The sequence below is a fragment of the Chrysemys picta genome, chromosome 1 (assembly GCF_011386835.1).
Source record: "Chrysemys picta bellii isolate R12L10 chromosome 1, ASM1138683v2, whole genome shotgun sequence".
NCBI lineage: Eukaryota > Metazoa > Chordata > Testudines > Emydidae > Chrysemys > Chrysemys picta.
In genome coordinates, this window is record NC_088791.1 from 214690233 (window position 1) to 214713745 (window position 23513).

General features: G+C 43.2%; 1 protein-coding gene across 2 annotated transcripts; it reads left to right on the top strand.

Moving 5' to 3' along the window:
* The first annotated feature begins 5486 nt into the window (after positions 1–5486).
* KLHL34 (kelch like family member 34) lies at positions 5487–23506 on the top strand. Of its 2 annotated transcripts, XM_005281514.3 has the most exons (3): positions 5487–5868; positions 19653–19793; positions 19900–23506. In XM_005281514.3, exon 3 carries the CDS (start codon positions 20585–20587, stop codon positions 22337–22339), a length of 1755 nt encoding a protein of 584 aa, XP_005281571.1. In that variant the 5' UTR covers positions 5487–5868; positions 19653–19793; positions 19900–20584; the 3' UTR covers positions 22340–23506. The 2 variants fall into 2 exon arrangements, with proteins under 2 accessions (XP_005281571.1, XP_065435675.1); XM_065579603.1 differs by lacking the exon at positions 19653–19793.
* Positions 23507–23513: the final 7 nt, after the last annotated feature.

Below are 23513 nucleotides of genomic sequence, written 5' to 3' on the forward strand. Positions count from 1 at the left end.
TTTATCCCTTCTGCATGCTAGTCATGCAGCTTCCTTCTCCACACTGCCAGAAGGAGGGGCACTGAGATCGCAGGAGAGACTGCTCTCAATTCAGGTTGCCAGGCCCAGTCTCAGGATAGCCCACAATGGCCCAGCGCTGCAATTGCAGGGAAAGCCCTTGTCACCCTGGACAACGTGGGGAGTAATTTAGCAGCTATAAACTGAGAAGTCTCTACTGAGCATGTGAAAACTGTGGTATTTCAAAGACTTATAATTCAGTCACATTTGGCTACAAGCCCCACACTGGTGAGATAAGGGCTAAAGAGCAGCTCTGGGCTCTGGGCTCAGAAAGCTCTACTCTGTCTCTCCTGCTGAGCACGCTCATAGTGGAGGCAGAGGTCAAAAGGGAGCAGCTCATCTCAGTCTGGGTGTTCAGAGAAGGAGAGCAGTTGTGTGTTGTAGGCTCCTGCTGAGAAGCTACTGAGGCCCCACTGCTGGTCCATTGCAGGCCCTCCAACCATGGAGGTCGATGAGACAAGTTGCGACTGAGAGAGGAAGACCCTCTGGAGTGCTACCAGACAAGACTCCAGAGAGGACTCAGAACCGAACAAGCAGCACCAACAGAGGAACAGAAGCTGGGGTAGGAAGTAGCCCATGGAGCAAGCCTAGGGGTACTGGCCCCCTGAGGCCACAGAGTGTGAACTACTATTTACTGGCCCCTGAGTTGGAACCTGGTGAGCAGGGAAGGTCCAGGTTCTCCTGCCCCTGACCACAGACATTCGCCCCTGGGTGACATAGCCACGAATTGTCACTGCTGGGCGACTCGGCCACTGACCCCCCACCACTGGGCAACACAGCACAGAATATAACCAGTAGGCAGTACTGCTGGGCTTGGGCACCAACCCTTCTCCGTCCCCCAACCAACAGGCCAGCAAAAGGCACATCCGTGATGTAAAAGCCACTCCCCTATTAAATTTCAAGACCCTGTTCCAAAGCACGGGGATGCTGGAGCTTTTCAAAGAAAATATCACCAGAATTTCTGAAAACGTGAAAAACAACATGTTATTCCATAGCCCCATTTTCAGATATGGCTAAACCATTATGGCTGAAATTTTCCAAAAACTTCAATCTGAGGCCAACACCAGACACCCAGCCTGGGAAACTTAAGCCCAAATGCTTTTACTTTGACAAAGTTATAAGCAGAGCCCTATGACTTTTTTTTGAATTTTTATTTTATTTCATTTTATCATCCCTGGGGGAGGGGAGGGGTGGGGAGGGGAGGTCCTGCCTCCAGGGGGATGAAATGAAATTCCTGAAAAATTCCCGGTGAGGAGGGGAGGCCTGGGATGGGGTTTGGAGAGTGAGCCCACCCTCCCCTCACCCTGGGCAGTGGCATCTCCTGTGTCCCAGCTCTTAGGCCTGGCTCTCCACTCTGGGAGTTGCAACCTGGAACACAGGATCACAGCACCTCACAGTGTGACATTGTGTTCTCAAAGTGGACATGAGGTAACTGAGGCTGACAGAGATGGTATTGCATTGTTATCACTAAACTCTGTATAGGTCGTAGAATAATAGAAATGTAGGGCTGGATGGGACCTCAAGCAGTCATCTAGTCCAGCCCCTGCACTGAGGCAGGACCAAGTAAACCTAGACCATCCCTGACAGGTATTTGTCTAACTGTTCTTATAAACCTACAGTGATGGGGATTCTACCACCTCCCTTGGTAACCTAGTCTCTTGCTTATCTATCATATGGTTAGACATTTTTACTAACCTAAATCTCCCTTGCTGAAAGCTCAAATAGAATAATGAAAGCCAGAGAAGCACTGTGGTTTCTTGCCAATGGCAAAAAAGGATCTAGCCTGGTTGTGTTTTCCAGAGAAGTTACTGGGGCTACATGGTGGAGGAAGGTTCCCTCAGGAAATTAACCGTAGTCATTATGCTATACCTGCAGCAAGGGATTCAGTTAATGAAACACCAAGATCATAACGCTTCCTGGAGGAGGCTTTTTGTCCTCAGCCATTGAACAAAATATGTTGTAACAACTATTCAGATGATCGGCATACAAACACAAACACACATAGTTTGTAGGGTCTAGATAGAATGATCATTTCTTTTACATGACAAATTTAAATGAGCTTTATTACATTTAATACAACAATCTTGGCAAGTCTAATCCTTGACTATAAAGAAGTCGAATACATATCAGCTGATTTGATAGTCTCCTAACTATGCCATCTGTGTAATCTGAATGAAAGAGCTACCTTTTGGGGTGCTAGTATTTATTCAGGTTTTATTATTTATATTGCAGCCAGTCTTAGAGGCCAGGACCCTACTGTGCAAGTGTGAAAGGGTGCACTCACTCCTTTTCCTGGTGCCTTTTGTCAGCTGTTGCCCTCGTCAGGTGGGTCTTCAGTGGCTTAGCCCTCTAGTTAATTCACACATGGTCAAAGCACATGAAGGAACCTTTTCCGGGGTGACAAAGTCCAACAAATGGTTGGCCTTCTCCAGGGTCTTCAGCCCCATCTCTGGGCCCGTTTAAATTCTAGCCACTTTCTTGGGCTTTTATTATTGAGTCTTAGCCCCTTCTTGGGGTTTAGGCCACTTAGGCCGGTGGGGGGACCTGGGCCCACCCACTACTCGGGGTCCCAACCCAGGGATCTTATAAACAGCAGTCTCATACTGCCTCCCTTTAATAGATGCTGCTGCCTTCCCTGGGCTGCTTCCTACTCTGTCCCATCACCTTCTTGGGCTCTCTGTGCATTCGCTATTTGAGCAGGGTCTTTCCCAGGCTTCCTTGCTTGGAGAGTCTCTCAGTCTCTGTCCTGATTTCTCAGGGTCTTCTCTCAGGCATCTGCACTTGGAGAGCTTCCCAGTCCTATCCCTGCCTGAGCACGGTCTCTCCCAAGCCTTTTTAGCTGTGGAGTTAGGGTGACCAGACAGCAAGTGTGAAAAATCAGGACGGGAGTGGGGGGTAATAGGAGCCTATATAAGAAAAAGACCCAAAAATCGGGACTGTCCCTATAAAATTGGGACATCTGGTCACCCTATGTGGAGTTCACAGCCTTCTAGTCCTTCTTCACCCTTCTGGTCCCAGCCAGCAACTGACTAGCTCAACCCATGCCATGCAGCACCTTTAAACTGAGCCTGCTGTGCTCTGACTGGCTGCTTCCCTGCAGTCTTTTTAGGCAGGCCTGGAGGACCCACCTTTACTGCTTCTTTTCTGGGGCGGGATGTGATAGAACCACGAAGCCTCAAAGGGCGTGGTATACCCTGTCACAGCAAGGCTCTGTACAAACATAAAAAGCTCCTACTCTAAAGAGCTTACAGTCTAAGACTGTATCCACTTGTGGTCTATAACAGACAGAGAGGGGAGCACAAGGAAATAGGGTGACTAGACAGCGAGTGTAAAAAATCGGGATGGGGGGGTAATAGGAGCCTATATAAGAAAGAGACCCAAAAATCGGGACTGTCCATATAAAATCAGGACATCTGGTCACCCTACAAGGAAACAGATGATAATATCATAGTTGGTATCCTGCCAGGCATAACATAGGAAACACTAGTGGAACATATGCAATTACACACATGTGGTGTATGTTGGACTTACCCCTAAAAATAATATCAATTGTCTGGTACCATTCATGTGTGGATAAGTTACAAGGGAAACTCATTAATGCTAAATGGGAGGATACCACCTTTGCACGTACAGGCATCCACTGCAGCATTTTCTTTTGGTCTAATCATGTGACTGGGCTAAACAGATCTTACGAGAAATAAGGAAGAGCTAGAGATAAGACCAGTAAACCATGATAAAAGTCTGTTTCCTATTGTTTAGAAGGAGTCAAAAACCATTTACAAAGTAAGCAAAGCTGCTCAAACGTTCTGGTGGACATTGCCTGAGACAACCTAAGGCAGACTTGTGACTAATTGTAAGTCATAGAATCAAGTAGTGAAATATTAAAGAGCTTTAAGTGAAAATATTCTGGCCCTGCTAAGAACAGTGTAGTTCACAGGCTGTTGGTAAATCACATTTGGTAGGCTACCTCCACTGTGGTTTTGTCAGGATGGCGTATTTTGAACCGTAAGACAATATGTTGCTATATTTTAGTAAATTACAATTTGCAATTTGAAGTTATTATTTAATTTTAAAAAGTAACAAGATTTTTAAAAAAGCATGATTTAAAACAATGTTGAACATATCTATAGTTATATAACTTCAGATCTTAGCTGTGATCAAACTAAAACACACTATGAGTACTTGGATTTGAATGGGCTTGGTTTCATATTAATTTTCTAGTGAGTAAACAGAAAAATTAGGGTGGATGATATGGTCTTTGTTGTACACAAGAAGATTTTGTAAAAAAAAGCCTGTAGCTCTCAGTAATCTCTAAGTAACAGGCCTCAAGCTATGTTTCAGCCAGTGAAGCGTATTCTCATAGGATAATACTGGGTTTCTAAAGGTGGCGTATATAGTCACTCTATTGCCCATATGGTTGGAATGAGTCTGAACTTTCCTTCTCCACCTTACTTGTTTAATGTAAATTTATTTCTTAACAAAGTTTGTCTAATTAGATGCTGAAGTCTTAGTAAAAATTTACTCCAGATACAATAGAAGCATCTGTGGATAGTTTACAGTTCTCCTAGCTGGCTCCTGGCATAGCTGAAATGAATCTGGAGCCTCTACTTTTTAGCTGATGGGAAATTAAAATAACCTCCAACCTGAACAGAAATTTAAACACCACCTAGTGGAATTTTTACAGGAAAACATTGCTGCAATAATATAGTATCACTTGGTACGTCACATGTTGGCTACTTTTAGAATTTGGGAGGTGAGGGGAAAATCAGAAAGGTGCAGCTTAATAGAGAACACACAATATCTCCAGATTCAAAAGAACAAATCTCCAATGCCTCAGTTGGAGCCGACTGTTAATATATATAAAAAATAAAACAACATACGTTACTGGATGAAAGACACGTTACATCTCTCTGGCTACAGCTACACTTGGAACTAGGGGCATGATTCCCAGCTACTCACCGTAGCTCTCAATGAGCTCTTGTGTTAAAAATAGTAGTGAGGCCACAGTAGCACGAGCAACAGTGAGAGGCTGCAACCGCTAGCCACCCCAAGTACAAACCCTCCTGGACTGCATGGGTACGTATTCAGGATGGCTAGCCTGTGCCACTGGAGTTACACAGCTATTTTTCGCATGCTAGCTCAATGAAAGCCAGAGTGAGTATGTCTGAGAGCTGGGACTCACCCGGTGCAGATGTAGTCTCTGCGACAGTGAAGTGTCAAAGCAAATGTGCCGTTTGTAAAGAGCTTTACAACCCCTTCAGTTCCGGCAGCGTTCTTAGCACTTCTTGCACACCTGCTCCATACACAGCCATGCACTCAGACTCTTTTTTAATACTGAAGGTTAATTAGGATAAATTAAAGCTTCCAAGTCCATTTTCTGCAGCTAGTTTAGATCCAATAGATAATCTCACTTCAGGTCACCTAACTCTTCTAAATGTCACATACGCATGTGACCTGGAAGCATATGCAGGCTATCTGCATGCCTGAATACCAGTGAGTCAGTCTCTAAAATGTGTGGGTGAATCAGCATCTTTATTCCCTTCTTTGACGAATGCGGCTCTCCATTCTGATATTTACAGCAGAGCAGTTGAACAGGACAGACCGAGTGGGAGAGCCTTGCATAAGTCAGGAGCCTGACCCTGGGAAAGGCTGTCCCTATCACACAGCTGGGGGAATCAGAGGCAGTGTCAAATTCATATAATTATTGTGATACAAATGTGAATTCTCCACGGAAATGCTCGCACTTGACAAGACTGTGATGTGCATGTCGGAACACAGGCAAATCAACGTGCTCCCTACACCATTTGGCAGGTGAGTCAAATGAAGTACACACGTGCTGCAGCCACATAAATGGTCTAAAAATGACAGGCCACCTCCTCAGCTGGTGCGCGTTGGCGTAGTGCCATTCAGGACACTGGAACTATGTAGACTGTAGACTTTAAAATACTCTGAGTGAGAAATGTTCAGAACAGTTTGTACTGAAAATCATATTAATATACAGAAAAGGGTGCATTAAAGAAGACTCAGCCTCAGTCACTGTCTCTATGCTTTAGTTACCAGGCATGTGACGTAATGGTGCTTATGGTCTAGTGGTTAGAGCAGCTACTTAATAAATAATAATAATAATAAAGAATTTGCACTGGTAGGGCTTGATCCGGCAAAGCGCCCAGAACTTCCTGCAGGAGCTGAGTGCCCTTGTTCCCACTGCTCTTGTTTTTCTGAGATCTCAATGGGATTTTGGAAAACTACACCTCCGTCAGGAGTTACTCGGTACCTACCAGGATTAAGCCCTCATCTGAAGATCTCAAAGTACGCTTACAGTAATTCTCTACTTGTTTTTCTGAGGCAGGTTGGTGATCTTATGTTTATTTTACAAAGGGAAAAAATAGAGAAGGTAAGTAAGTTGTCCAATATAACCCAATAACTCAGTGGCAATGCTAGGGAGCTGTTGCCGGAATCCAGCCCCCTTGCATCACTCAAGCTGTGCCAAAGCGTATGTCTACACTTCCAGCTGGAGGGGCAATTTCCTACCCTCCTTCTGTTTGAAGAAGTGCACTAAAAATAGAAGTGTAGCTGCAGCGGTCTGAGCAGCAGCAGAGGGTGGCTGCCCCAAATACGATCCTATCCAAGTCACTAGGTACTGTGACAAAGTTCCTCCTCTGCCTGGGTGGGTCCTGAGCTTTTTGGCGGATTTGCTCTCCTCAGCGGTTCTCGGCTGCCCTCAGTTTGGCTGCTTCTGCTAGAGGCTCAAACCTGCCATTCACTCAGCTAACCTCATCACTGGCCAGCATGGGGGAAACAGAGAACAATCCCCACAGTCTCTGTTGTTTCTCACAGACCAGGTCAACTCCTCCTGTGACCGATCAGGAGTGGGAGGGATGGGGGGAACCCAGGCCCACCCTCTACACCAGGTTCCAGCCCAGGGCCCTGTGGATAGCAGCTGTCTACAATGTCTCCTGAATCAGCTGTGTGACAGCTACAGCTACAACTCCCTGGGCTACTTCCCCGTGGCCTACCCCCCAGCACCTTCTTTATCCTCACTGCAGGATCTTCCTTCTGAAGCCTGATCACGTTTGTACTCCTCAGTCCTCCAGCAGTACAGCTTCTCACTCCTTGCGCCCCCTCCACTAACTGATGGGAGGTCCTTTTTAAACCAGGTGCACTGATTAGCCTGCCTGCTCTTAATTGGCTCCAGGTATCTAATCAGCTTGCCTGTCTTAATTGGTTCTAGCAGGTTCCTGATTGCTCTAGGGCAGCCCCTGCTCTGGTCATTCAGGGAACAGAAAACTATTCATCCAGTGGCCAGTATATTTGCCTTCTACCAGATTCCTGTACCACTGGTCTGGGTCTGTCACAGTACGTATTCAGGATGGCTAGCCCCTCCCACCACCACTTGCTCTGCAGGGGCTATACTCTATATTTTTAGTGTGCTAGCTGGTTCAGAGCTAGCAAGGGTCTGGGAATTACAACTCCAGCCTGAAGTGTAGACATAGCCAAAGGGATGGTACCGGGGGATGAGAATCTGGCCTTTTAGCTCCTGCTTATTTACTGGATCACCTGGAATTTTCCATAGTCTCTCACTAGCGCAGAAGAGAAATGAAAGCAATTGGCCTTCAAGAATGTGAACTACTAACATCAAGAACAGGAATGTTTATATTCTTAAGCTTTCAACAAAGAGAACAAAACACCACTTAACCTATTTTCCTTTTATGTGCAAGCAGCAAAAAATATTCTAACCTCAGCACTGTTGAAATATATTTTTATACTGTAGCCATGAATTCTTAAACATGCATTCTTGTATATTGATCTCAGCAAAAATGCCGAAGCTGAGATATCCCCAGGGAGTAGCTCTTTAAACAGCAATAATGTTAGGCAATGAATTTTCAATCACTTTTCCTGTGAACAGAGGCAATAGACATACATTCATCTCTTTGGTCTGTACCTTTTCAAATTACTGACATGCTGGGCAAATTTTCAAAACAGGGCAACCGTGGTGTCTCAAAAGTACCAAATCTCAGTATGCAAACCAGGTTTGTCCTATTTAAGACTTCAATTCAGGAAAGTCTCCCTCTTCAGGAAAGCATTTAAGCACATCAGTAGGACTTAAGCACATGCTTAATGTTAAGCATATGCTTGAGAGCTTTCCTGATTTGGGGCCTATCCCAACATTGTAACTTAATGCACAAATTCACACACAGCATTTCGGGGAACAGATATATTGGGCGGGGAGTGTCAAAAAGGAAGAGGAAAAAAATCAAAGGAAAATATGAATATGAAAAAACTGAATATGAGTCCTACCATTTCCACATATTATATTTTAGGAAGAAAGGATTATTTTCTCTGAGGTAAAATTTACCCTAGTGCAGAGGTTTCATACAAGTAACCATGTCCCACTTAAGCCGTTAGAGCCAAATGACCAAAAAAAAAATCAATTATTGGAAAAATAGCAGCTGGCTCAAGCTAAACCCAGGCCAGACTGAAATGAAGCTTGTCAGAAAGGGGAAATGCTTCAAAGAACTGGCCAAGACATTGTGTTCACCTTCCACAGAAGCCCCCAATTTGGCAAAGTGGTGTGAAGCCGCAGGCCCTTGTTTGGCTGCTATACTTGGATGGCCAGATAGCACCAAGCACCAAAAAGTTTAGTAGTGATTGGACGTCTAACATAGTGAACAGCAGTGAAAATCACGTAGGATCTGAGGCTAAAATAGGGAAAGAACAAGTTAAAAATTACTTAGACAAGTTTGATGTCTTCAAGTTGCCAGGGCCTGATAAAATACACCCTAGAATACTCAAGGAGCTGACTAAGGAGATAGCTGAGCCATTAGTGATTATCTTTGGAAAGTCAAGGAAGACAGGAGGGATTCCAGGGGATTGGAAGAGGGTAAATCTATAAAAAAGGAGAATAAGGACAAACTGGGGAATTACAGACCAGTCAGCTTAATTTCAGTACCCAGAAAGATAATGGAGCAAATAATCAATTCATTTGCAGACATCTACAAGATAATAAGGTGATAAGTAACAGTCAGCATAGATTTGTCAAGCTTTCTTTGACAGGATAACAAGCCTTGTGGATAAGGAGGAAGCAATAGATGTGGTAGATCTTGACTCTAGTAAGGCTTTTGATACTGTCTTGCATGATCTTCTCATAAGCAAACTAGGGAAATGCAGCCTACATGGAGCTATTATAAGGTGGGTGCATAAATGGTTGGAAAACCATTCCCAGAGAGTAGTTATCAGTGGTTCACAATCAAGCTGGAAGGGCATAACAAGTGGGGTCCCGCAGGGATCAGTCCTGGGTCCAAGTCTGTTCAATATTTTCATCAATAATTTAGATAATAGCACTGAGAGTACACTTATAAAGTTTGTCCGTGCTATCAAGCTGGGATGGGTTGCGAGTGCTTTGGAAGATACTATTACAATTCACAATGATCTGGACAAACTGGAGAAATGGTCTGAAGTAAATAGGATGAAATTCAATAAGGACAAATGCAAAGTACTCTCCACTTAGGAAAGAACAATCAAGTGCACACATACAAAATGGGAAATGACTGCCTAGGAATGAGGGAGTACCGCAGAAGGGATCTGGGTGTCAAAGTGGATCACAAGCTAAATATGAGTCAACAGTGTAACACTGTTGCAAAAAAAGCAAACATCGTTCTGGGATGTATTAGCAGGAGACACAAGAAGTAATTCTTCTGCCCTACTCCATGCTGATTAGGCCTCAATTGGAGTATTGTGTCCAGTTCTGGGCGCCACATTTCAGGAAAGATGTGCACAAATTGGAGAGAGTCCAGAGAAGAGTAACAAAAAAGATTAAAGGTCTAGAAAACATGACCTATGAGGGAAGATTGAAAAAACTGGATTTGTTTAGTCTGGAAAAGAGAAGACTGAGAGGGGACATAACAGTTTTCAAGTACGTAAAAGGTTGTTACAAGGAGGAGGGAGAAAAATTGTTCTTATTAATCTCTGAGGATAGATTCATAGATTCTAGGACTGGAAGGGACCTTGAGAGGTCATCCAGTCCAGTCCCCTGCCCTCATGGCAGGACCAAACACTGTCTAGACCATCCCTGATAGACATTTATCTAACCTACTCTTAAATATCTCCAGAGATGGAGATTCCACAACCTCCCTAGGCAATTTATTCCAGTGTTTATCCACCCTGACAGTTAGGAACTTTTTCCTAATGTCCAACCTGAACCTCCCTTGCTGCAGTTTAAGCCCATTGCTTCTTGTTCTATCCTTAGAGGCTAAGGTGAACAAGTTTTCTCCCTCCTCCTTATGACACCCTTTTAGATACCTGAAAACTGCTATCATATCCCCTCTCAGTCTTCTCTTTTCCAAACTAAACAAACCCAATTCTTTCAGCCTTCCTTCAGAGGTCATGTTCTCAAGACCTTTAATCATTCTTGTTGCTCTTCTCTGGATCCTCTCCAATTTCTCCACATCTTTCTTGAAATGCGGTGCCCGGAACTGGACACAATACTCCAGTTGAGGCCTAACCAGTGCAGAGTAGAGCGGAAGAATGACTTCTTGTGTCTTGCTCACAACACACCTGTCAATGCATCCCAGAATCATGTTTGCTTTTTTTGCAACAGCATCACACTGTTGACTCATATTTAGCTTGTGGTCCACTATAACTCCTAGATCCCTTTCTGATGTACTCCTTCCTAGACAGTCTCTTCCCAGTCTGCATGTGTGAAACTGATTGTTCCTTCCTAAGTGGATCACTTTAACAAAGACAAATGCAAACTTCATCCTGTTTACCTCAGACCATTTCTCCAATTTGTCCAGATAATTTTGAATTATGACCCTATCCTCCAAAGCAGTTGCAATCCCTCCCAGTTTGGTATAATCTGCAAACTTAATAAGCGTACTTTCTATGCCAATATCTAAGTTGTTGATGAAGATATTGAACAGAGCCGGTCCCAAAACAGACCCCTGTGGAACCCCACTTGTTATACCTTTCCAGCAGGATTGGGAACCATTAATAACCAATAATAGGACAAGAAGCAATGGGGCAGGTTAGGTTGGACATTGGGAAAAACTTCCTAACTGTCAGGGTGGTTAAGCACTGGAATAAATTCCCTAGGGAGGTTGTGGAATCTCCATCATTGGAGATTTTTAAGACCAGGTTAGACAAACACCTGTCAGAGATGGTCTAAAACTAGATAATACTTACTCCTGCCGTGAGTGCAGGGGACTGGACTAGATGTCCTTTCCAGTCCTACAATTCTATGATTCTATCATCACTGTCTGACCAGCTTTAGGAAATGCAGCAAAACTTTCCTCTTTGAAAAAGCCTTTCCATAATAAGAATGACACTCACTATACTGCTACCCCTTTCTACCTGTAAACCTCAACCAATCAAAAAAAAAAAGGAGGAAATTAATATATTAAAAAAAAAAAAACCCTAAACCAAAACCTCTATTCCATGCAGACGTTTGACCGTGAAAAGGAGAAGTACCAGAGACTCTGTGCAGTACACTAAGGACTTCACTGTAGCTATTAATTTTATGTGGAAAGAGCTCAGATACTCCAGTGATGGGTGGCAGTATAAAACCCCAAGAAAGATGGCAAGACAAACCTATACCTAGACAGAAAAGGAGGGTTGGCGGAGAAGTTGGGGAGCTTTACCGATAGGAGGGAGGAAAAGATTGAAAGGAAGTCACATCAGATAACTGCAAATTCCAGGGGCTCCAAATTCCAAATGCCAGTCCAGGTGTTGCAGCCCCTGATTCCATGCTGTTCACTTCCCCAGAAAGGAGCTGCTGACCTCCATCTACCCAAGTTGCTCTATACAGTTCTAAAAGATACTAGAACAGATCCTCAGCTGGCATAAATCAATGTAGCGCCAATGAAATCAACAGACTGAGGTTATGCCCCAATATTAGGAAACTCTGAGCATGCAGGTATTTCCTGAATGATGTGGGGAAAGAACTAACTCAAGTTAAGAGCTACTCCATTCCCCTGAAAATGCAGAATGTAAACCCCTGAAAGATGTTGTATCAAATGTTGAACAGATATTGCACCTTATCTTAGTCAAAGGCAGACTGACACATTTTGGGAGGGTAGGCAGCGAGTGGCATAAATATATCATTTCTGTCTGTACCTTTCCATTGCCAATTTCACAACCAGTGCCACTACCCACTAATATAAGGTTCAGGTCCAGGATACAAGATCTGTTTAAATCCTTCAACTACTACTTTTCAAATATTGCTATTTGGTAGAAGAATGGAGCAGAGGGAAGCCACAGAAATGGTCATTTCAAGCCACCTGCTGGATCTAGAGTCCTGTGCAGATACAAATTTTGTATCCGCATCCGATCCGAAAACATGGTCCGTGGATATGAAGCGGATATCCACAGATTTGCAGGGCTGTAGCTGGATCTTAATGCTTCCTTTTTTGTTTACAAGAAGATGTAATTACTCATCTCTAGAAAAGAGCCAGGGTTACTTTTGTGGTGTTGAGATGTGGGGGAGAACAAATTTATTGTAATCTTTCTCTACAATGTTTGATTTAGCTTACTCAGTGGAACCCCCTTATGCTGAACTAAGATGCAGTGAAACTCCACTAATAGTGACAGATTGAAAGTACAAAATTATTTCTTTACTTTCCATTGTGCAGATTAAAAACCTGGTCAGAGGAAACATAATTTTGTTAATTTTTATTCCTGTTACTAAGAGGTGAGGGAGATCTAGATTTCACAGGCTGTGAGGCTCAAGGGTTCGAAAAACATGGTCTTCCCCCCTTTAGTAATAGTATCATCAGCAAAAATTGCTTGAGTGTCAAAATGCTCACAGTACCAACCAAAGCAACTGCATGATCTTATTGCTGTCTCCGGTGCTCTCTCTTCCTCCCTACAAGACTAATGATACTATTCCTTGTGATGTCAAGCCTTAATTTAGTCTGTAAGCTATCTAAGGCAGACACATTGGGCTTGATTCTGATCTTCCTTACACCAGCTTTTCACTCTTGTACAGTACCTCCATTTGGCTGAAATCTTCATCTAGCTCCACCTCTCTCATATTGCAGGGGCAAGAAGGAGGCAAAAAAAACAGTGGCAATAGTTGCTGATGATTACCACCTGCATCAGGGGTTCTTGGGACATCATAAAAACAGCAGAAGGGCTCTATGCTGCCCCTCTGTTCCATGGGGTGAATAGGATGAGGAAAGGGAGGAATTAAACCTAACTGACTTCTCACAGAGGGCTCTGAAATGTCTGGAAAGGGCATGGCGTCCTGCTGAAGAATACCAACCCACTTTCTTGCTGACAAAAGGATTATTTTTAATACTTAAGAGGAATCCAGGCCAAATCCAACTGTGTGGCAGCTTGAAGAGGCTGGAGGGGGCCCAGAGAGTTCAACAGCCATCAGTTTAATGGAGAGCAAGTCAATGTGCTCTGCTGAGGGTGAATAGGAGCCCTCAGGAGATGGGTCAGCTGCAGACTCATGAGCAGATCAGGCAGTCTTAACAGCTAATGAAAGCTAGTTAGTTTTCAGGTATTTTGATATGGCTTGCCTTCTCAGCGAGCTTGCACTGTTAGCAGGGCATTCTGCCCTTTGCTTTCCCCTGCTTGTCTGCCATTTTGTCCCTGTGGTGTGAGGAAAGGCCTAACAAAAGCAGTGGTCCCTTGCCTCAATTTCCCACCTCACAGAGTGAAAGTCCGATGAACGAATGTTCCTTTAATGCACCACTCTCCTTTCCCTCTGCTGCACACCCCTCACAGTTGCTTGTCCAAAGTCAGCAAAGTCCCAGAATACAGGCATGCATCCACGTGGGTTCACCTCCCACCCCTAAATGGGGGGAAGAAAGGGGGCAAGCAATGCCTCTGCTGCTCACCACTTCTTGCTGCTTTTGTTATCTCCGCTGCTGTTGCTGCTGCCTTTGCCGCAAGCTGCAGTCCTGTGTTCTGAGGTTCCACCACTTGGCCCAGAGCTTAGTGATTTCAGTGGGTAGTGGGCACCTCACTGCTGCTGCCCCCTCCGCATTGTCTTTTGCTGCCACATTGTCCCTATGCCAGGTCAATGGTCCAGCCCCCTAGACCTGCTCGTCGGTGACTACAGCTCTAGCAATCACTGAACAGAAACAAGGACTCTACAAGGGGCCAATGGTATCTAGGACTCTTTAATCGGAGTTCACACCACCAGACAGAAACACCTGCCCTCACCCCTTTCACTTGGATTTGGCAACTCTACTCTGCTCAGCAAGTGAGGTAAATTAAAGAGACCCCCTCAATTAGGGCATATTAAGTACAGTTCTTCTGCCCTGGAGTCATACAATATGGGTGGCAACATTTCATTACCCCTGGGTTCAAGACTAATGTGAATTGTAACCCAAAACAGCTAAAATTGATCACGTTGGCAAAGCAGGTCAATGCCAAGGGATGTTGTGAAGGCCAAAAGTAAAACTGGATTTAAAAAAGAATGAGATAAGTTAATGGAGGTTAGGTCCATCAATGGCTGTTAGCCAAGGTGGTCAGGGATGCAACCCCATGCTCCAGCTGTTCCTAAATTCCACCTGCCAGAAGCTGGAACTGGATAACAGAGGATGGCTTACTCAATATTGCCGTGTTCTCTTCATTTCCTCTGAAGCACCTGGCACTGGCTACTGTCAGAAGATAGGAATCCTGGGCTAGATGGTCCAGTGGTCTGACCAAGTATGGCTGCTCCTATGTTCTTACTGAGGCCCATAAAACTGAGTGCTGGTTCTGAGCTAGGGCTGTTATGAACTTGTGACGCAAAAGAGACCCCTCTGGGGGTTTTGAAGGACTCACCTGCCAAAGCCCATGTTGGAGATAGTTGGGGTGGTATCGTGTAAGCTTATTAGCATGTGTGTAGGCTCTTTTATTGTTTTTAATATGTTTTCACTGTAGTACTTTTAGGTAAGGAATGCAATAGGCTTGCATAGGAAGTGCTGTGTGGTAATTTATAATGGTTGGCAATTACACCATGAACCATTTCTGAGGGGAGAAGCAAGCAGGCTTGTTGAGACACACTATCTTTTGTTAGGAACAACACAGTCAATGCAGGATACTGTTCAGCCTGGAAATACCCCAGTCAGAAAGGAGAGAGGGGTGGGTCTACAGCCTAGAAAGCTGAAAGCCTGAGAGTTGAGCCACTGAGGGGAAATACAGGTGCAGTTTCCCTGAGCTGTGACAGTAATCTCTCAGGGACTGATCTGGTTCCTACTGAAGAAAAATAGGTTTGATTCACCTCTGCAAGCAGGGTGAGCCTGTGCAAATTTCCCATCTGGATCACACCAGGAGTGAGGTGGTCACCCTCGCTGCCTTGTGCATAGCTTCAAAAGGCTGGGTTTTTGCATAACAGCAGTTGGGGAATTTGCATTAACTTCTCTCTAGGGATTCCCCAGAAAATCCACTTAACACTTACTGTCCCAACAGTCCATATTTGTCTAGCTCATTGTCAATATAGCCTTTTCAACTTCCAGGTCTCACATCTGTCACATCTCCCTCCTAGAGAGGTTACATACAATCCCAGCCCACAATAATACATACATTTAATATCATATGGTCTGCCAAGGATATTGCAGGAAAGTGCTGTATCTGTCACAGTCAAAAACAGAAAGTAAACATTAAGCAAAAATGATTCTTTCTCCCAATTGTGGGAGATAGTGACTGTCTGCTCCCTGTGCGGAGGGACAATGTCTGGCTTCCTTCCAGGTGAGCCGAGCCTCCAGCACCAAGTCTCTGACCAGTTATCCATACAAACTGTTTCTAATCTCTGTTCTGTGCTTGACAAACTATCAGTGAGGATTGCTAGCCATGCACTTGGCAACGAACCCAGGCAGACTGGCCCTGTATACAATGCACATCACGAGTGCCTTTGCCACAATCAAGCCTAATCTTATTTAGTCATGCAGCATTAAAAAAATAATCTCTTTACTTGCGAGGATTGCCTTGCACATCATTCATTCTTCCTCGCAAGCTTCTCCACCATTCATTTCAGTGGGTTTCACCCAGTCTATAAAATTATGTTCTATTTCCTTACCAGTGACATCACTGCCTAAAATTATTCAAACCTGCATGTGTGTTTGTACATTAAATATGTACAGCACAGCTGTGCATTCTCACTCCACTACTCACTCCCAGGGCAACTAAGCTTTTGTTATGGATTTAAAGAACAACATGAAGATGATGATGTATGTAATTCCAGGAATTCTTAAAAACTTCCCATTTCCACGTCAGCAGTTGTGAGTTCATATCAGACACTTGCTACCTGAAATGGTAACAGATTCAGTCTGATTAATAATGTTGCATTCGGACCCACCGCCGAATTGCTGCCGAAGACCCGATGTGCCACTCCTTTCCATTGGCCGCCCCAAGCGCCTGCTTCCTGCGCTGGTGCCTGGAGCTGGCCTTGATGCCCATCCCACAGCAATCACTCTGACATGTAAACCCCGTTTAAAAACTTTCCCAACCTGCTTTTTATTCAATGAGAAACACATATTTAATCCATTGAGGGAGCAATAAACATGCTAATTAAATGTGTCCTCCTGGGAGACAAACAAAAGAGCACCTGAAAAAGAGAAGAGGAGGGGGAAGAATATGAGAAATAACTTCACAAGCTCGATCAGCAACTAAAAGAGATTTGCTTAAAGTGATGATGTCACTTTTGTGCAGCTCAAAAGTCAGCATATTTTTTCCTTCACATCTCTTTGTAGTGTCAGTGTAATACCCACCACATGCTGATTTCCTATGTAACATTTTGTAGCTAAAATCCTGCCCATGGCACCTCTTTGTAATGACTGTTTTACTGTGAACTACTTGTCACTCATGATCCCAGTTTTAATTGTGTAACTTTGTACACTGTTTTTTCTCTTTTCTGTGCCCTTTCCCTAAAAAATAATGGAAACATTTATAAAGGTAATAGAAATATTTGCTAACTTGTGGTCTGTTAAAGCTATTTGATGAAAGCTATTGGACAAAGCTTTGCAATGTATGATATTTCCCAGCTTTTCAATGGAAAAAAATAATTGCAAAAGTGAAAGCCCAAAAGTTTTACACAACCCATTCTTATCTGTTTTGTACAACCCATTCTCATCTGGCATTTCCACGGTATTGAAGACTTTTTGGTACTTCCATAGAACTGTGAGGTTTTATTCCAGACCATCTCCATTTTAGATAGAAAATATGCTAAAAGTCTCTGCCAAGTAGCTTCACTAAATCTAATGGATGCATATAGTTTACAAAAAAAGTTTGGTTTCTCAAGTCTGGAGATATACCTATGTCATAGAACTGGAAGGGACCCTGAAAGGTCATCGAGTCCAGCCCCCTGCCTTCACTAGCAAGACCAAGTACTGATTTTGACCCAGTTCCCTAAATGGCCCCCTCAAGGATTGAACTCGCAACCCTGGGTTTAGCAGGCCAATGCTCAAACCACTGAATTATATGTAATTGAAATATTAATTTTAACCTAACTTTAAAGGCTATCTAGTGATTCAGGTAAAAGCATTGGGTTTGATCTGCCAACCAACCAACCAGTGAGAAAAGTTCCTTACTTTGAAAAAAATATATTATAACCTTTCTCATTATATTCAACCAAAAAACTTTACAGTTTGGCATGAGGGTATTGCTCTTATAACACCACACTTTGGGAAAGATTTAATTTTATTTCAACTCCCCATTAAAAAAATAAACCACCCCAATGTTTAGATCTTTCTGTAATTAATTAAATGACCAGTCAGACAAATAAATGCCCCGGACAAATATTTCTACCAGCTAAGTGGCCATTAAAATGAACCAAATTCTGCTTTCATTCACTTCAGATTTACATGGGCATAACTGAGGGCTGCTCTGCATGTAACTATTGCAACAGTTTAGCTGAAATTGATTTTAAATCAGTTTAGTTAAACCCATGTGGACACATTTCAATACATTTACAATTGGCATATATCAATTTAGCTTAAGTCAGAGTTTGTCTATACGCAGTTACACCAGTTGTAGGTATGATGTTAAATAGATTTAGTGAAATCAGCACAACTCTGTGTGTGGACACATATCAGTTTAAAATTGGCGTACATCAGTTTAGCCTGCATCTATAATTTACACTATATATTTACAGTAGGTACTACTACCCTTCTAATTTAAAAATGTAAGGTAAACCAATATAAGCCAGCTTGCATTAACATCAGAGTGTCAACACAGAAAGCTGTACCAGTTTAACTAAGTAGGTTAACATTACCCTGATAGTTAAGCTGGTGCAACCCTGGCTGTAGACCAAGCCTCAGTTACTGATTTGAGTTAAACCAGTGCAGCTTTTGTGTATAGAGAAGCCCCATTTCATTCAGCTGCAGTCACATCTCCTTTCCTGGTTACAGTGACACAATGGATCAGCTACAGTTTCGAGAGTCTTTTAAACAGCCTGGGTCTGATTGCACCCTTGTATCATCTACATCATGTACAAAACAAAAGCAAAGGAAGTGTCACCATGACAATGAGGAATGTAGCATTTAACATCCACTCTGAACCCACAGGGTGACTGACTGCACAAGTTTGATGGTACTGGGGAATCATTTTATCTTTAGTTGGTGCAAAAAAGAAATGGAACAATTTAGGCCAATCAGATTGCTTGACCTGAATCACGGAATATTGCTTCATTTCCTCTTAAATGTTTTCAAATTTCCTCCTAGGGAAACAGGAAGCTTATATAAGAAAAAATGTCTCTTTCTCACCCCCTGACCAGTCTGTGTGAGTTTCATCTAGTTACCAAAACAGATTATTATTTCAATAAGACCCTGATTTATGGTCTCTAATATAAACAGAAAGTGGGTCTATGCAGAAAAATCATTTCTAAAATGCTATAGCAATGAAAAGTCAGAGTTGGACACACTGTATAATTCTGATGCGTGAGCAAGTCACTCAGCCTGTTTTATCTACTGCAGCCGGTAATCATCTTCATCCCTATTACTGAGGTTTTACTTAGCAGTAAAGTAACACTGTGAAAACAAACGCTCCTAGAAAAAAACACTCCAATCAGCTGTGAAATTCTATCAGTGTACAGAGGATGAATAAAAATTATATTACGTAGCCACTCGAATGCTGAGAAACTTTACCTGTGGATGACAGCAAAGGACAACTGCAGGACTTTGCCCCTGCCCCAGAGTCTGTTGGTCCACAATGCAGCAGGATGCTCTAGCATTTTATCAACTCTGTCACTTTGCAAGCCTTGAGTGTTTGGAAGGAAGGGTGTCAAAAGGAAACTCCTGATTGTTGTCAGATTACGGCATTTCAGAGCCTGCACCCAGGGCTACTCAAATAAAGCTAAAGCCTCAAGAGACCAAGATATGTAGCCCATCCACACCTTCTTTCCCTGGTGGGAATTAGATCCCAGAAGGCGTAGGTGAGAAATCAAATAATCCTCCTTTATTTGTACTTAATTAGAACAAACTCAAAGTGGAAAAGCTAATATAGTCAGCTATGGACTATCCACAGAAGTTCAGGGATTTGTTTCTAGCTGGTAACAGATGCCAATTCTCTCTCCTCTATAAACAGAGTTCAGTTTACTATGACATAACATGGGATCTATTTTTGTCACCACTTTATACAAATGTGTTACTCTCGTGATTTCCATTCAGGTCATTCAATGACAGATGCTTCGGCTCAGGCTGTTCATAAAACTACTAGATTCTTCCCCCTCCCTATCCTTCTCCCCATCCCCGGCTCAGTTCAACTCTTGGACAGCTATGACACGGAGCTTGTGTTTGCATTCTATTCTGGTAGGTGTGAGTTATGGTGATACCATTTAAACCAAAGGGCTCAGAAATGCATGTCAAATTAAACCAGTGACTAATCATGGAATTTTGCCTCTCTTTCTGCCTCCAGGCACAAGATTTATATGCTCAGAAATCCCTTTTGCTCTACTCCCTGGGTGCTGATTTGATCTTCAGCCCAGACTTCCTAACATAGTGAGAGAAGATCACCAAAAGTGGTCTGTTGTCCCACGGTCAGTGAGATCTAAACTTATCTAAGTTTGAAATACAAACAAGGCTCAGACAGAAAAAGCAACGGCAAACGTTCTCATCACTTCCCCCCCTCATCTGTTTCTGCTCAACGGCATGCACTGTCAGCCGCAGACGAGCTCTTTGATTAGCCTGCAGGGAAAGAAGGAGCGAGAGAGACGTCTGAGCCGACGCAAAATTCCATGTCTAAAGACTGTCATCTAGCTCCCACATCCGTCACATGATGGCCAGCCAAGCAGTAGCTCCCTGCAACTGTGGACTTTCCATCCTTCTGCATGAAATGGAAGCAAGAAAAGTAAGCATCCCAAGGCTGATACTAAGTTCAGCTGTTTTCTCATTGAATGAATGCGTTTAATTCACTGCAAATGTACTAAGCTAGCCCGCTAGGCTCAGAGGGCCTGATTTTCTCGGTTGGGCTTTTCTTGAATAGATGGAGGCTCTGATGGGCATTCTTACAAAGGGACCTACAAGTTGATTTGTGCAACTGTTCTAAATGGTCAGTGCATATTAATTTTAATAAATTAGCTTAAAGCATCGTATTATGCACCATGAGTTACTTCCTGGCCTATTGCAAAGCACACTGCAGTACTGTGCTCTCCCAGTACCAAACGCTTAGAGCCGAAGGCTTGATGTGTGATATTTTACTGAAGGTGAAGGAAAATGAGTTTCCTGCACACAAGTCCCTGCTGGCCTGCTCCAGTGATTATTTCAGAGCTATGTTCAAAAGCTACACAAAAGAATCCAAAGCCAGTGTCATTCACCTACAAGTCATCTCACCCACCGGTCTCCAGCATGTCCTGGATTTCATTTATACCTCCTGGTTGCCCCTTTCTTTTGAGAATCTGGAGGACACCCTGGAAGCTGCCAGTTACTTGCAAGTGACTGAGGCTATTGGCCTGTGCAATCAGTACTTGGTTAACAACCTGACCCTGGAAAATTGCTGTTTTTCTGCCAACATTGCCACCAAGTTCTATCTTCCAGATGCCTTGTCGGCGACAGAAAAATACATCATCAGTAATCTCTGGAAACTTTTGGATTTGCATTTCATGGAGCTGCTCTTACTGAACTTCAGATCGTTGATGGCAGTGGTAGAATCCCCTGACGTCCCTATGGTGAACGAATCCTGCCTCCTGAATCTAGTGCTCATCTGGCTGAAGCATGATAAATCCAGGTTGATTCACAGAAGCAACCTATTAGAACATATAAGATTTGGTCTCATCCCAGTGGAAGATCTGAGAAAAGTCTACACTCAGTCAGAAGTGTCTCTCACGACACCGATTAAATGCTTGATCATAAAAGCAATAAACTATCATTCGCTAGTTTTTAAGCAGCCCATCCTGCAGGATAAGTATAGCACCCTGAGAAACCAGCAAACGCGCATCATCCTGCTAGGAGGAGGGACTTCCAATGAGGGACTGGTCAACGATGTGATGGCCTTTGATGTTTACAATCACAAATGGAGAACTCTAACGCAGGTGCAGGACAGAGTACAGAATCACTGCATGTGTGTGATTGGAAACTACCTGTATGTGCTTGGTGGGGAAACAGCAGATTTGCAAAGTGACATGAAAAGCACCAGCTTGTCAGTTACAAACAAGGTCCATCGTTATGACCCAAGATTTAACAAGTGGACCCAAATTACAGAAATGCTTGAAAAGAGATGCCAATTTTCTTGTTGCATCCTAGACAACAAGATCTTTGCAATTGGTGGGAGAGGCGAGACCGGAGCACTGCATTCATCTGTTGAAGTCTACAACATTAGCAGAGACAGATGGACAAAGGCTACAGAATTGCCATGCAAGATGCATGGCCATGCCAGTACAGTTTGCAAGAACATGATCTACATCTCAGGTGGCAAATACACAGATCAAACCAACACAAGTAAGGATGTGTTCTCTTTGAGCAGCTTGGAAGGACAGTGGAGAAAGCAAGCCTCCATGAGCATTGCTCGATTTGGACATCAGATGGCAACGATCAGAGAGGCCATCTTCACATTTTTAGGACTGTATGAACCATTCTCTGAAATAGAAAGGTATGACCCTGCCCCAAACCAGTGGACTCGCTTAAGGCCATTGGTCTATGACCGATTTTGCTATGGTCTGGCTGTGGTAGAGGAAACAGCACTTCTCATTGGGGGAAAGAAATGGCAAGACTCCCAGGAGGTGCCAACCCAAGATGTGGTGGGTTATGATATAGACAATGACTGCTGGGAAGAGATTTGCAAACTTCCCTTACCTTGGTATGGATTGCAGTGTGCAGTGCTACAACTCTCAGAATTGGCAGAAACTAAGGACACCCAATAATAGTGGAGCCAAACTTCTGAGTCAATGCTTCCAACAGCTGAAGAACAGGACAGCAGGGCAGCCCCAGAGGAAAAAAGACAATTGCAACTGCACTAAATGTAACAGAGTTGAGGTTTTGCTTTAGTAAACACCCCACACAGTGCTTATGGACAGGAAATCAGGCACTAGCATGGGAAAAAATGTGTTGTGACTTGTGTAGCTGAAGGCAGGTTTTACCATGGGCAAATATGGCAAGTAGCACATCCTGAAAGGACGATGTAGAGGAATTCCAATGCTGTATTTCCTTGGAAGCATTTAATAGCTGTCTAAAGTCAGATTTTGCAAGGGTTAAAAATGTAATCTCTATTTTTTTTAATTAAAGGTCATTTCCCCAGATGGTAAGTGGTATTGAATTTTATACTATAGCTAAGCAAAATGAAAGTGCAGTATATAAATATCAGAAAACTGTTGCCTGTAACAGCTTTAATAAGTAACACTTAGAGGATGGTATTATTTGAGTAAATAGCTAAGTGAGCGTGCCTTAGCTAATCAGCAAGAAATTACTGCATGGAGAAGAGGGATTGGATAAAATGTAGCCTTAATTATGGTTATATATTAAACCATTGATTGTTTGATATAGGAAATGAACCAAGAGGGGAAGCGACCTTTCTGTGAAATAGCTTTTGTTATGGCATGCCCTTCAGGGTGGGGCTTTAAAGTGTGCTCTGTATTGGCACAGTACATATTTGCTGTATCAAAACCACACATTAACTGAGGCAGCCAGTTCTGAATGAATATAATTATTATAAGGTACAGTGGAACATGCAACAATAGTTGCTATATCCTGCTACTTAAGTGAGTACATCCTGCATACTGTGTCCTGCTAGATGATGATCAAGATGTTGGTGAAATTCTTTTTAACCATTGAACCAATATATGAGAGGGAAACGAAGTAATAAAAGCTTGACTTTTATCAAGGACTAAGAAGGAAAGAAAATTAACTTGACTCTTTTGAGATTCTATATTAAATGTCTGGCTATTCCAGAGAAAGCAATTGCCTCACTTCACGTTGGCAATGCTGACAGAGTAATAGGGAATGGGTTGGGAGGACATTTTAAGGCACTGTAAAATGCAGTTATGTGACTAGATTCCAGAGTGTGATTAAAGATTTAATTTACTCAAAACAAATTTCATA